The 14501-nt window shown below is 48.6% G+C and overlaps 2 protein-coding genes across 9 annotated transcripts in view; one reads left to right on the top strand and one right to left on the bottom strand.

Moving 5' to 3' along the window:
* LOC135900150 (cytoplasmic dynein 2 intermediate chain 1) overlaps positions 1–14501 on the bottom strand; it is a 120295-nt gene that overhangs the window by 54759 nt on the left and 51035 nt on the right. For all 7 annotated transcript variants that reach the window (XR_010563805.1, XM_070536880.1, XM_070536882.1 and 4 more), the window contains 7 exons: positions 8154–8330; positions 6822–6895; positions 6556–6623; positions 4652–4682; positions 4402–4491; positions 3742–3939; positions 810–970 (listed from right to left, as the gene is read on the bottom strand). Coding sequence is in view for 6 of the 7 variants with exons in the window: in XM_070536880.1 (XP_070392981.1) it covers positions 810–970; positions 3742–3939; positions 4402–4491; positions 4652–4682; positions 6556–6623; positions 6822–6895; positions 8154–8330 (799 nt within the window). In the remaining variant the exon portion in view is untranslated. The remainder of the gene's footprint in view (positions 1–809; positions 971–3741; positions 3940–4401; positions 4492–4651; positions 4683–6555; positions 6624–6821; positions 6896–8153; positions 8331–14501) is intronic.
* LOC135900151 (uncharacterized) overlaps positions 1–14501 on the top strand; it is a 104924-nt gene that overhangs the window by 5233 nt on the left and 85190 nt on the right. The window contains exon 1 of one of the 2 annotated variants that reach the window (XR_010563807.1): positions 10714–10728. The exons of the other annotated variant lie outside the window; for it this stretch is intronic. The gene's annotated coding sequence lies outside the window, so the exon portion shown is untranslated. Of the gene's footprint in view, positions 1–10713; positions 10729–14501 lie in introns of those variants that run through there. 2 annotated transcript variants of the gene reach the window in all.

A 14501-nucleotide genomic window follows, 5' to 3' on the forward strand; every position in this document is an offset into this window, starting at 1 on the left:
CTTCGTGTGCGGGCAAGCTGTGTTCGAGCGCATGGTATTGAACAGATTCTCCCGCTATCTGGGAGGAAATGACCGCGTTCCCTCCACGATTTACGAATTCAGAACACATCTCTACGCCCCCCCCCCCTCCCTTACCACCCACCCCACACCAGAGCAGCAGAAGACCCAGCTCGCCAACCTCAACCCCGATTATAAGCGTCAGCTGGTGAACAGGGCAAGGCACACGGCCAGGTCACATGGCTTCCTGCACTGAGAAAGTCACCCTCAGGGAAGGCGGCCAAACAACGTCATCTGCTCTCGATAAAGTTCAATCATCATTGCTAATGACGAGCACCTTGTGCCAAATCACCGCTGAGCCTACGGCAAGAACCCTACCGAACGACGTCAACCACGGGGATGTAGCCAGAGAAGAGCGAAAAATTAAGGCGGCTACCCAAGTCGAAATTTTATTACTGTTTCGGAACTGATGTAACTTCCCAGTTCATAATGCGGCGGTAGCGGTGTCGTAATCACTTTGTATACGTAGCGCTTGACGTGATGAGCGAAGATAAATTGGGGAGAGGTAACTCTGCTCCCTACGTCACATGCTACGTATATATGTGTACAGCACTCCCTCCGCTGCATTATGAACAAGGAACTCGTCTGGGTTCCGAAACTTTCCGATTCTTGGCTTTCGCCAGTCATTTTACGCATCTTTATAACGTGCTACCAGATCAAAAGAGCTCTCGTCAAACTATTAACTATATGTAGGCAAAGAGAACTCCGATTTAGCACGGGCATGCTGAACACTGGAGTATCTAACAACGCACTGCGCTTTGCTGAGCACTTTCTTGTCCTCTTCTTTCTTCTGAGCCGTCAGATAGCTGACCAGACTGTACGTCGAGAAGGAAGTTGGCATTAGCGGAGCAGGTGGTTTCGCATCCACATCCAGAACCGGCTCGGATTTCCAGTGGGATTGCTGTTTTAGTTTCTGCAAGGAATTCAGCGAGATGATTGAAAGTGCGACATGTCTTGCGTTAGCGTAATGTTGCCTCTATATTCTCTTGCACACTTACAGCAGGCAATAAGTCTGGTTAACCTCCCTGCCTTTCCTTCCCTTCTCTCTCTCTCTCTCTCTACAGCAGGCAACGCTATGGAAGCTACGCATGCAAGTAGTGCAGTCAAAAGTATCACCCCGCACGTTTCGCAGTGTAGTTTTCTTTCATCTGCTACGCATCATTCCCTACGGGATAACTAACGGATTTATTAGAACAACTTGTGGGCGTGAAAATACGTCAAATCACGTATCATATTTATGCGTCTTTATGCTTCTAGTATGCGACGCGAGGTGCGTACCCAGGATTTTCTTTCAGTGGGGGGAGACCCGAGCACAGTTGAGGTACATAATTGCTTTTCGTGCCAATTTTTATTATCTCCTGGCAGGCACGTGCCCAGGATTCTTTTTTTTTTCGGGGGGGGGGGGGCAACCCTAGGTAACTTTTCTATGAAAATGAGGGGGGAGGTACCTTTACTAGTACAAATATGAATAATGCCCACCATTCACCATAACGATGCGTAAACCCGCTAAAGAGAATTGAAATAAGGTGTACCTTACAGGCACGCCTGTGAGGTACCCCTCTCCTTTATTTGGCAAACAAGGAACCTCATCAAATGGACTAGCGCATGACAGAAGCGCTGGAAGAACACTGCCAAGGACAAGTAAACAAACGAAAGTGTAAAATAAAGATTTGTATTAGCATATTTTGAATTAGCTCTTGAACACTTATAGAGAAATATATATATTTGCGGAACAATCGCATTTCTTTTCGATCCCTCGTTTACTGCTCTACCTATTTAAGTGCCAAAATCGACTCGTGTTGTCATTTGGGAAGTTGCTTACAACGATGCGTGGTCCCCAGTCCCGTACAACCGCGTAGAGCGCAGGACACTGTGCTTCCAGACGTACAGCGTCCACCGCGGAAGGTTAGAAAAATGCCCCCATTAGCACAGCCGAGAAGTGGCTACGTCAGGCGGCTCGATTGATAACGGTAGAAGCGTTATTCAAGACACATGGAATTATTCTCCGCTTCCAGCGGCATTTTCTCTACTTCCTTTTTAAATAAAAAGATTGATAAACCATAAATATGATCCATAAACATTTTCACAAAAAAAAACGGTCAAATTTGTTAATTTTGGCTTCTCCTTCCTGTCTGTTGCCTTGGCTCTCTTCCTTAGTACATCGCTTAATTTCTCAACCGAGGGCCCCGCTGCAGTCGTTTGACTTTGGGACCTTCACCTGTATACTACTACTAACAACCAACTGCGTATCTTCAATTAACAATAAATTGAAAGTGAATCACGTACGCAAACGCCCTGCCTGGCAACATTTTCATTTGCTGCCACGAGCGGCGCTGCTCACAGCGTCCTCGAGTAAGGTTACAGCTCATGGATAAACGAAGAAGATAGATATCTGGAAACAAAAAAAAAAAACTCCTTGCGACTCTTGCTTCCATTTGCCAATTATGCACGAAAGTGCTATGCAATTAGGGAAAAGCCGTACGGGGTAACAAGTGATAGTCATATTGCTTATGGGTTTAACGGTTATTGCAGGGCCTGATGATGGATGCTGTTTCACATTATTTTATTTTCCACCTTATCTGACCCATATCGCGGGTATATGGTTCCGAGAATCTGCCAGCGTCGCGGTGAGCCATCCCTCAGGGAAATATTGAAGCAAAAGGAAAAGTTAAACACAACTGGCGTTTTCTCCGGCCGCTACGAACCTACGAACCGACTACGACTACGAACCGAATCCCTCTCCTGGTCCCTGGATGACTCTAAACAAAGAAGGTCGAACTAACGAAGCAACAGCGATGCGCGTGATCGCTGAATAGATGGTGACAGAAAGTGAGAGAGGCATAAAGGAGAGATGCCTCGACCTGCACCACTAATGCACCGCAGGTAATAGATGGTGACAACTGAACTTATCACGAGTTAATAGCGCGGGCACCAAATCGATGAGAAAACTGGCCTTCACAACCCAGGAGATGCCGATAACCACCACCACCCAAAAGGAGTTAAAAAATTGACGACCATTCCACTCTGTTAAAATGGAATCGCAGCAAGAGCTGACGACAGTCAAAGCTCTCAAACTAAAAGCAAAGCGCTTCACCTTCGCCACGGGTCGGCCCGAAGGTAGTGCAGTGGCGGGCATACCGGCGGCAAAGGTGAAGCAGGCGTTAAGCACTCCCCATACGTGGGCCCATCCCGAAGATAGTGCAACACGGGGCGGACCTCCGGCGGAGGTGAGGCAGACGTTAAGCACTCCCCATACGTGGGCCGATGCCGACGGTACTGCAGGAATGTGTGTGAGAAGTGGTGGCGTGGGAGGGGAAGGGGGTATACCGCTTAACTATAGGGGCGGGGCGGGGGGCGGGGGGGGCTGGTAACGTGCCTGTGCGACGCACTAGGTTTTGGTCGCGGACGCAAGTGCTGCGCTTTGGTCACTGGTGGCAGAAGCCTGCCACTGCGCTCGTTTGGCGGTATATACGGGCTAAAATCCCCGACGTCTTCCATGTGATAAACACGCCATGTCCTGCAAAACGAAGGTGTGAGACCTAATGGCACGTGTAATTACGTGACGTGTAAGTATAACTTTCTGACAACTACGACGCACTATTTCTGTGAGTCGAGCTCTGAGAGAAGTCTGTCTAGCCTTCGTAGCGTTGCCATGCTGTGTATGAAATGAAGCATAGACTTCACCTCTGAGTTGACTTCACTGTACTCCTGCGTTGTCAGTTTATCATTCGTCGGTAGCAGGGGACCTTCACTTGACGTCACTTCATCGCTTCCGTTTGCGGGGGCACTGTCACTGACGTCACTGCTGCTGTCACTGACGGCGCTGCTCGCACTACTTTCGTCATCCACTGCGTCATCGTTTTCAAAGTCGGATTCGTAATCCTGAAATAAATGCAATACAGCGCTGAATTGGACTGGACAAACACATTTCTCTTTGACATGCAATGCTTCAAAAAAAAAAATTTTTTTGCCTATCGCCAGGTATGTAAAAGAGGTCGGGTGGCAGGTGGGTCGGCTAAGTCAGTAGGTGAACTACATTCCCCAACCCGGCCATATTCTATGCACACAATGCATATAACAACGGCATGCCTTGAGAGTAATTGTCGTTTCTCGCTTTCTTTCTTTCCTCTTGGGGAAGGGGGTAGGGGGTCGCATTCGATGTATCTGTATATTTCGTAGATTTCTATGCACTCTGCAGTTTGGTTCTTATTTTATCACTCCCACACGTCACCGTTGCTGAGAGGGCGGGGACCATTTGATATAAATAAATAAATAAATAAATAAATAAATAAATAAATAAATAAATAAATAAATAAATAAATAAATAAATAAAGCTATCGTTACCTCGAAATCGTCGTCGTAACAGTACCCGTCATCTGCGACTGAAGAATGCCTCGTCCTGGACGTTTCTGACTTTGAGGACTCAGGGATAACCTGGAAAATATAGTCGCAGCGGCTAGATGAAACAACTTCAACAGAGGACTAGGTAGCACTGCAAGAATTATGGCATTGTTGTGTTTTCGGATATCACTGAAGAACGGTGGAGTGCAGAAAAATGCAGTGCGTCGATTTCTAAAGTGACGCAGTTATTCACCTTTTCTGCGGAATGAGACGTTGAAGCTCGCCTGTGAAAAGGAAGAGAAATAAATAAGCAACAGCCGATTATTCCGAAAGCCTGAAAGTCATTATGTGCATCTTTGTTCGCGGACTGTCGACGGTAATGCGATTTTCATTCGAGCTACGTATAGAGACATTGTATTGCTGAAGAAGTTACGTTTATTTAAAACCTGCAGTGGTAGTTTTGGAACTTCCGTTGCTAGGGCTATATGCGACCTACACTATCTCCGGTATCGGCCCACTTTTCTATGACACTCGTTTGCCGAGATAACCCATATAATAAAGCGCACAATAACGCAGAGACAATTAGTATTCCTCTTTTGCGCCGTGAGATCTGTCTGCTCCTGAAACGGACATCCTGTCGTCTCAGCAAAACTACATGGCTTGATCAGCAATCCTAAGAACTCGGAATTATACGTTATAGACCCGTGTGTAAGCCTAGCGATTCCATCAAACCTGAGAGAAAACAGTAAGTTCGCAACAACAGTGGACTGCTCGAGGCTTAGTACTGCCTGCATTTACGCGAAACTTTCTATACGGGATAAAACGTGCCTCTAGTCCGCAGTGTTCTTGTGGCCATCCAGACGGAGATGTGCACCATATCCTCCTCGAGTGCAGTCAATATGATTCACCACAAGGCGTAATGCAAGCAAATTTGTTGCTTTTAGATAGAAGAACATTCACTTTAAAAAAGATGCTTGGTATATTGACAACAGCGGGCCTTCAGAAAAGAGCACGTGTTGCTTTGAAAACGTTTTTCGAGGACACAAACATTTTGGGGAAATATTAAATTTCGGTGTGTCCTAATGAGCCAATTGAGTAATCTAAATGTGTTCAGTGTTGATTTATGTGATGATCGTGTTCTTTATGCTACGTGCAATTACTTCTGTTCTGCGTTTTTGCCATTCAAGATATTTGGCTTTATGCTTCCGTATGTATGCTCAACTCATGCACAAATCTTTGTCATTCATCTCCTGTTGAACTGCATTGTTTTTATACATCTGGTCTTCTAATGAGTATCATAGTTGTGACATTATTCACTCGTTTTGCGCATATTTGCTACCTTTGCTAAGCGACAAGGAGTAGCCGGTGCTGCCATAAAGGCGCCAACTTCTCTTAATAATCATTTCAATAAAAAAAATCACCCATGAACATGAAGGCATGACGACGACTGTATACACCACGCAGTGACGACGATGGAATAACGAAGAAGTATAAAATAATGCTAATCGCAATGATAATCGTCATCTGTCTTGCTTGCGTTTTCTTTCATGAGAACACTGCACTCGCCAATTTCCTGTTTAGTATGTTCTGTCAGGCTGATAACGCGCATGCCTCTCATAAACTGGAAGTACCGGGCGCGCAGCGTTAAAGGTAGGGAAATTAGGCAAGATAGATTAGGATTGTTGGTTGAGGACAAGATAAGTCCCAAATGGTTTGAACTTTTCTTATAGTGTACGATGTGGCACAAACAGAACAGTACCCACCCGAGGCTCAGCAGCGTATTTATTCATTTACACATACTATCGGTGCAGGCTAGCGTCAAGATTGGTAGATGAGCCCTGTTAAATGAAACAATATTCAGGTACAGATGGAGTTAATAACTACTCGGTACATCGAAAATGGCAATCTCGTATTCTCAATCTCACGCAATCTCAATCTAGCACAGCCTCTGATCTCTAGAACAATGGCAGACAATTCCGCCTCAACCTACACGACAGTGTAATGTACTTGACAGACTAAGGAGAAGTCGACTATCAGAACAGAAGTTTCAATGTCACACAGCAAGGACGTCCGCGCAACAAAACGCAATCAAACTTTTGTCGGCTACAAACCTTCTAGGCAGCTTTCCTGTCTAGCCTATATAGCTCATATACTTACGCATTGTCGATTCCCTGTTCAGTTTCCATGGCAACTTCCACGGCCCTCGCCGCTTCCCTCGAGCCAGCCTGCGAACGTCCGCTCCAGTTCCAAGACAAAAAGAAACAAGCCGCTACGATAACCTAAGCGTGTATGTAATTAGCGCAGTCGCACATGTTCATAAAGCAAGCAAGCGTCGCACAAAATACTGAACGGTAGCGTTGCTTGCGAACGTGGAATAAAGACGCCAATGAAGTTGAGAAGGCACGGACGTTAGGGTTACTCACCTGCTGCAACTGTTCCGCAGAATAAGTTTCCTGTCTTGTGACCGTCCGAGGCTTTTTTGATGCCGTGGTGGTCGCTTTCTCAGGAAAAAGAAGACGAAGTAAATAATTCATTTCACTTGGCAGCACGAAGTGAATTGTCTTCCGAACTAGACGATGTTGCAATTTGGAAAAAAGAAAGATGAGTACACCTTCTGCACTTTCGCACCTGTACAAACGGAAAACCAGCGATATAGCCGCCGTGGCGGCTGTAGCGGAAAGCCCCAGCACGGTCCGTTCGCGGGCCACGGCGACTGCTTTTCGATGAGGGCGGAGCACGAATATAAGCTCGTGCTTTAGGATGCGTGTTTCCAAGGTGGGGGAAATTATTCCGGAACCACCACAGACAACACAAAACATGTGTCCCGGGAAAATCCAAACGCCCTAGCTTGTTATGGGACGTACTGAAGACGTGGACAGCACCATGGCCACGGTGAAGCTAATCTACCGCTGGACTTATCGCAAACCTAGCTTTACATATATCCGAGCAACATCCTCAGCAGGATATTCTCAGTTGCTTCTGCAGGTGTTTATTCGGGAGCTTTATGTTGCCCGAACGAAATTGAGTATAACCAAAAATGAAATACAACTGGCACACGGGCATGCTATTATTATTATTATTATTATTATTATTATTATTATTATTATTATTATTATTATTATATTGGTCATGGTGTCCAAAGCACACTTTCTACTGACGGTTCTCTTGGAGTAACAAAAGCGGATCCCGAAGGTCATGCTGCTGTAAGTGCATATGTGGTACTTCACCTGAGGTAGTTCGTCTGATACCGAACTGCTTTTTAATGGCCGTAAGGAGCAAAGATGCGAAATTTCTGAGATTTCAGAGCACACGAAAACGCACAAATTTCGAAACTGAGTCCTACAATATGGGTTCTCACATCCAAGCACCGTCATGTACATAGTAACCCAATTTGTAAATAATTAATTGCCCTCCAATTACATTGTCAAACAGTAGTGCCTAGGAGCACGTCCTGACATCATCCTAAAGTGGTCCTGCAATTATGTACCTGGCATGTTCGTGGCATCTACTTGGGACGGACAGATGGACTTGATCAGGAGCCTTTTAGGATTAGTGCAGGACATCCTTAAGACGTACGAATGTCCTGATGCCGACATCCAAGAGCCCTAATGAGGATGCCTTTGCGTAGTCTGGGACCCCACCATACGGCGTTTAGCGAAACCATTGTGTCGTTTTGGGGGATCAAATACCATCAGTTATACATATCGGCGATTAAGAACAAAGAAAACAACTGTACCAACGCCTGTAATACTCACGTGTTGGAGGTTGCGCATTCTCCTTCTCTGAAACAGCAATTTTTTGTGGCCGAGATTTTGACGTCTTGTGAGACGTGCCTCCTGTCACATAAGGACTCTTGCGTTCTTGATGATCAGGCTTTTCAACTTTGCTCACATGTGACGACTGCTTTTTCCGAGATGTCGCTGGCGATGAGCCTGTAAATTAGTGTGGTCACTGTTCTTTCCGCGCCAACTCACCATTATTCCGCGATCAACCCGGTTTTCTAAGTACTGCCCTGCCTCCAGGATCGGCCGCAGCTTACACGGCGAAACACGCAAAAAGCCAAACCCCGGGCAAGTATACGCGTAAAAACGCTGACTAACCGTATGCAGATGAAGCTGTAGGTGCAGGTGGATATGACACACACACACTGTGTGTGTGTGGTGTGTGTCCCAATAATCATGCACCAAAATTTCAAGATATGCAAATGCCATGTAATCGGACAGAACTAAATAACGTAATGTTGTTTGCCATCGCTTGAAGAAACTCCAAGTATTTTTTTCGCATTCCGCCTAATCACATATTTATCCTAAATAATTAATGATTCAACTTATCAAATATTATACATAGATTAAAAGTGTCAGTGAGAAAATTGTAGAGCAGCATCAAAAAACTCCCGGTACAACTTTCTGTTGCTCAATAAGTGCTACATGAATGTGTCTTTCCTAGCGTGAAACAAGTCCACGAATACACGCAAGAATTGCCGCGCGACTGGCGGCAATATTGGTCATATATTGTCATAACCCAGTAGGAGACGGGAAAGCCGATGTCGAGGACGTGTAAAAGCACTTTATGAGAGCAGTCAACGTGACGTCGTTGTCGTTTCTCTTTTTCCACTCGCGCGCCACTTCAGCGTCGTTCTCATCGCCTGGCACATACCCGCAGCGACCATATAGGATGTGGCATTTGCCCCTCCTTTGCAAAAAAAGGCATCATCCCGATGCACCAACCTCCCAAGACTGCGCACAGACGGTGCAAAGTTGAGGTCATGAGGAAAAGTACGGTTTCATACGAAGCACGTGCACAACCTCTGGCAGATGCCGCCGGCGTTCGGAGCAGTTATGGCTGTCGATCGGGGACAACTTCATAATTCACATCGCTGATGCGGCGCAGAACTGTGTACGGGCAGAAGAATCTTCGCAGGAGCTTCTCAGACAGCCCCCGCCGACAGATCGGAGTGCAGACCCACACCTGGTCACCGACGTTGTATGCGACGGGTCTGTGCCGAAGATTGTAGTGTCGGGAAACGTATTCCTGTTGTTCTTGGATTCGAAAACGCGCAAGCTGCCTGGCTTCCTCTGCGCGTTGCGTAAATTCCTCGGCGCCAGTCTCGTCGTCACCGCACTCGTGTGGCAGCATTGCGTCCAACATGGTTGTCACTTCGCGTCCGTAAACGAGGTTGAAAGGCGTCACACGTGTTGTCTCTTGGTGAGTCGTGTTATACGCAAATGTAACATATGGTAAAATCTCGTCCCAGTTCTTGTGGTCGACGTCAATGTACATACTCATCATGTCTGCCAGAGTCTTATTCATACGTTCTGTCAGCCCACTGGTTTGGGGATGAGAAGCCATGATCTTTCGGTGAGTGGTACCACTTAGTCGCAACACGGTATCCAGAAGCGCAGCCGTGAACGCAGATCCTTTGTCTGTTATGACCACTGCGGGAGCGCCATGCCTTAGGACGACGGCTGCGATAAAAAATGGCGCTGCTTCGGCTGCTGTTCCACGTTGGATAGCACCTGTTTCGGCGTATCGAGTAAGGTAATCTGTGACGAGGATTATCCATCTATTTCCGGCAGTAGACAGTGGAAACGGACCTAAAAGGTCCATGCGAATTTGTTCGAACGGCGCTTGCGGTATCTGAACATGATGCAGCAGTCCAGCTGGCTTGCAGGGTAGGGTTTTGCGGCACTGGCAATCCAGGCATGTCTGTATGTAACGTTTCACGATCGACGCAAGTCTCGGCCAATAGTAATTTAGCCTAATTCTTGCCAATGTGCGGGTGTAGCCCAAGTGACCAGCAGTCGGCTCGTTGTGACAGGCATGTAGGACTTCGTCGCGAAGAGATGCAGGAATGACAAGTAGGTAGCTGCTGCCACTAGGTGAAAAGTTCTTTTTATAGAGAACGTCGTGGCGTAAGCAAAACGAAGGCAGCCCTCTGGCGAATAACCCTGCTTGTTTTTCCCTCTAAGTAATCGAAAAGAGGAACCAGTTCTGCGTCCTCGCGTTGGCGGCGTGAAACGTTGACAATATCTAGCACGCCTAGAAAACCCTCGTCATCATCATCAACCACAGGGGCAGGCATAGCCACAGTGGACGTCGTGTACTCCACTGAGAGGCAGTCCTGTACTGAGGTAAATTCGTCGAAGTAAGCAATAGCCCTGCCTTGAACAATGTGTCGACGTTCCCTGGTAAAATTCGTCAGCTGGAGTTCAGTACTTCTGCCGTGTACGTTAATTACGGCCCTGGTGGTGGAAACGCCTTGACTCAGTACCAGTGCGTCGATGTGTTCAGCGACGCCAGTCCCGGTGTTCAAGTTGTCGCAGATAACAGGTACGAAGGAACAGGTACGAGGGAACAGCTTCGCGGCGGAAGCGTGACGTCGTCGTCGGGGATACGTAAGCGGGGTCGCTGGCATTCCGTGGGGTCGACGTCGTCTAAGCTCGTAAAAGATGTGACGACGAGGTTACGGACATTAATCGCTGCACCGTACTCTCAAGAAATCCATCCCCAATATAAGTTCCTTACAACACTCAAAGAGAATGACAAGGGTGGCGACGAAAGTTGCACCGGCGATTACTATTTTGGCTGTGCGTTTTCCAATCGGCGTCATCAACTGGCCGCCGGCAGTCCTGATGTTGGGCCCGGTCCATGGCATCTTCACTTTTCTTGGCCTGTCGGCCAGCTTTTCACTTATTATCGAAGAATGGGAACCAGTATCGACGAGAGCGGCCACTTGGTGGCCGTCAATGCAAACGACAAGACCGGCGCTGACGGCGTCGGTTACAGGGGGTGCGGTTGGAGTTGTCGGAGTTTTAGAGTCGTCGGTCGTCGGTTATGGGGGCTCTTGGAAAGCTAGACGGTTTGCAACCTCACCCCCGGAGGTCGCTGCCTTTAGTTTCCCCGGCGCGGGCTAGGGGACCTGCCCCTAGAGGCGTCAGAAAAGAATGGCTGTGGCTTAGGTAAGGTTAAGCCCAGGATGCGAAGCATACTAGCCTTTATTTTAGTTGTTGAACCACTGTTTAGCTTGGTGAACTGCTGTTGCTTGGCTATATTTGGTTCGGCTAGACGAAGAAACAACTCATGCGTTACTCTGCTTCGCCTTGGACGCCCCGCATTGGACGCGGTGAGCGTCGAGCAACGCAACGTTCGGCGCGGCAACGAAATGTGTGCCTGAGCAAGCGACGCACGCCTGAGCCTTAGAAACAGCTCGTTTCTAAGGCAACACCGCATTCACTAGAGGCGCTTTTGTACCGCTTTGAAGCATCGTACTCGTGGCTCAGTGGTAGCGTCTCCGTCTCACACTCCGGAGACCCTGGTTCGATTCCCACCCAGCCCATCTAGCAAGAGTTGAGCCAAAGCCACTTCTCCTCTGTCGTGACGTCACGGTGTCACGTGGTTTCAAGGCGACACCGCCGCGCCTGAGGAGCTGGGTTGAGCTCTCGTAATATGCTTCGCATAAAAACTGGCTGTGGCTTAGCTAAGGTTAAGCCCACGATGCGAAGCATACTAGCCTTTATTTTAACGCGACAGCGTTAAGGAGCTCGTGTCGCAGAAAAGCCGGTGTCGTCGGCGTCGGCTCAGGCGTGCGTCGCTTGCTCAGGCGCACATTTTGTTGTCGCGCCGAACGCTGCGTTGCTCGACGCTCAGCGCGTCCGATGCGGGGCGCGTAGTCGCTGCGCCGTAGCAAAGCCGCCTAGAAACAGTCTCTGTAGCACGCCGCAACCTTCGCTTCTCATTCCGACGAGCAGCTCTGTCTCCAGGAGGCATCTCACCTCGTGAGTGTCTAGCAGAGGCAAGCGCAGCTGCTTATATACCGCCGCGACGCCGCGAGCGACGGCGCGAGTTGGAGCCCCGTTTCTCCTCTGTCGTGACGTCACGGTGTCACTTGGTATTGAAAGCGACGCCGCCGCGCCTGAGGAGCTGGGTTGAGCTCTAGTAATATGCTTCGCATAAAATTGCAATGGGTCGGTGGGGTGTAACGAGCCGGAGAAGGGGAACGCGATCGAGGCATCGCCGAACCTTCCAGCCAAAAGTTTGTAGAATTTTCGTCGCAGGTACGTGCAGCATCAAACACAGGATAATTGCAGTTGGGAAACATTGGGAAACATAGTGGCACGCGCGGTAAACACGTCCTGCTTCGCCGCAATGAAAGCATATATATATATATAGCGGCCGGCGGTCAGCGGTGCGCCACAAATCGGTCTTTCGAAGCGGGTAGCCAGCAGAGGATTCGCCGTAAGACCGAGGCGCAGCGATCGGCTGGCGGCGATACGGCATAGCTGGCGGCGGCTGTGACTGGCGAAAATATGGCGTCGGGGGTGGCGGTGCTGGCTGCATGGTAGCGGTTGACGGTGTCAGTAGCATCGAAGTGGCGGGGGGTGGCCGACACACAGCTTCCGCGTAGGTTGATTGGCGCGGCACCACCTGCCAGTCGGGCGACGAGAAGGCCTGTCGAACTTCCTCTTGAACGATATCAGCGACACGGCCACGGCGGCCGCATTTCGATGGGGGCGAAATGCGAAAACACCCGTGTGCTTAGGTTTAGGTGCACGTTAAAGAACCCCAGGTGGTCAAAATTTCCGGAGTCCTCCACTACGGCGTGCCTCATAATCAGAAAGCGGTTTTGGCACGTAAAACCCCAAATATTATTATTATTATATCAGCGACAGAAGCCACCGCTGGTGCCATAGGAGAAATTCCGAGCTGCCGGATCTCCTGTCGCACAATCTCTCGGATGACTTCACGCAGAGACGTGCCGCAGCTCTCAGGTAGAATTGAAGCATTCACCTGTGAGTTCTTGCAATCATATTGGCTGTACCGTTGCTGTGGTGCCCGTTCTATAGCGGTAGCCTCCTTGGTGAATCCGGCCACTGTCGTCGGTGGGTTCCTCACGAGTCCGGCAAACAGTTCCTCCTTCACTCCGCGCAAGAGATAGCGTAACTTCTTTTCTTCGTCCATCTCAGGGTCTGCTCTGCGGAAAAGGCGGGTCATATCTTCTGCAAACATGGCAACGCTCTCATTTGGTTTTTGAATACGGGATTCGAGTAGGCGCTGCGCGTTGTCTCCTCTGTCGCTACTAGTGAATGTGTCTAGCAGCTGGGTGCGGAAGGCATCCCATGTGGTCGAACTTCTCTCCCGGTTCAGAAACCACGTCTGCGCACTGTCTTGAAGCGCAAAATAGACATTAGACAGCTTTTGCTCGGTTCCCCAGTCATTGTAACTGGCGACACGCTCAAATTGCTCCAGCCAATCTTGGAAATCTTCAAAAGCGCCACCATGGAAACTTTCTAGGACCTTAGGATTCTGCAGCGTCACCTGCGATGGAGTTGCAGTAGCCATGGCGGAAGTATAGACGCGTTCTTGCAGGGTCCTGCAAAGGGTTGAACTCGGGCCTCAGGCCTAGCAGGCGGCGACTGTACCGGTGAACAGGAGTTGGATCTAACGACGGTGATTCCGCGTTCGACGTATGGCTCCGCGAAGGGGTGCCGAGCACTAGGCAATCCTACCCAGCACCTCCACCAGTGTCACAGCCTATAATAGGAGACGGGTTAGCCGGCGGCGTATAGGATGTACGAAAGCACTTTATCAGAGCAGTCAACGCGACGTCGTTGTCGTCTCTGTTTTTCTACTCGCGCTCTACTATATATACATACAAGTACTGTAGTATGCACACGTCGCAAGAGCAGTTCGCTGCAGAATACTTCTATGATTAATCGTAACCATTCTAATCAAGCCTGCTTTATGTACTAGTCAACTGCATAATGTGATGACGTAGTACGTCAGCGTGCCAGTGCAACCGTGCGTTGTCGTGGTTGTTTCAGGTTGTTTTCAGTTTTTTTTTAGCCGCTGTGGCACAGTTAAACATTTTTTTGAGTCGCTAGACGTTGTCTCAGGTCCATTTACAACACACCCTAGCCAAGCATCATCGATAGAAAAAATTAAGTAGGTCCGGGCAGACGCCGCCAAAATGTGTCACGGGAAACTGGCGCGGGAACTTCAAGGCGGCGTCGGGTCTTTCCATCTTGCGTCTTTTCTGGCTTATCAAGCCTCTTCCAACGTTAAGAATGGATATTTTTTTTCGTACTGTAGAAGCATGATTTAGT

The sequence above is a fragment of the Dermacentor albipictus genome, chromosome 4, assembly GCF_038994185.2.
Source record: "Dermacentor albipictus isolate Rhodes 1998 colony chromosome 4, USDA_Dalb.pri_finalv2, whole genome shotgun sequence".
Taxonomy (NCBI): Eukaryota; Metazoa; Arthropoda; class Arachnida; order Ixodida; family Ixodidae; genus Dermacentor; species Dermacentor albipictus.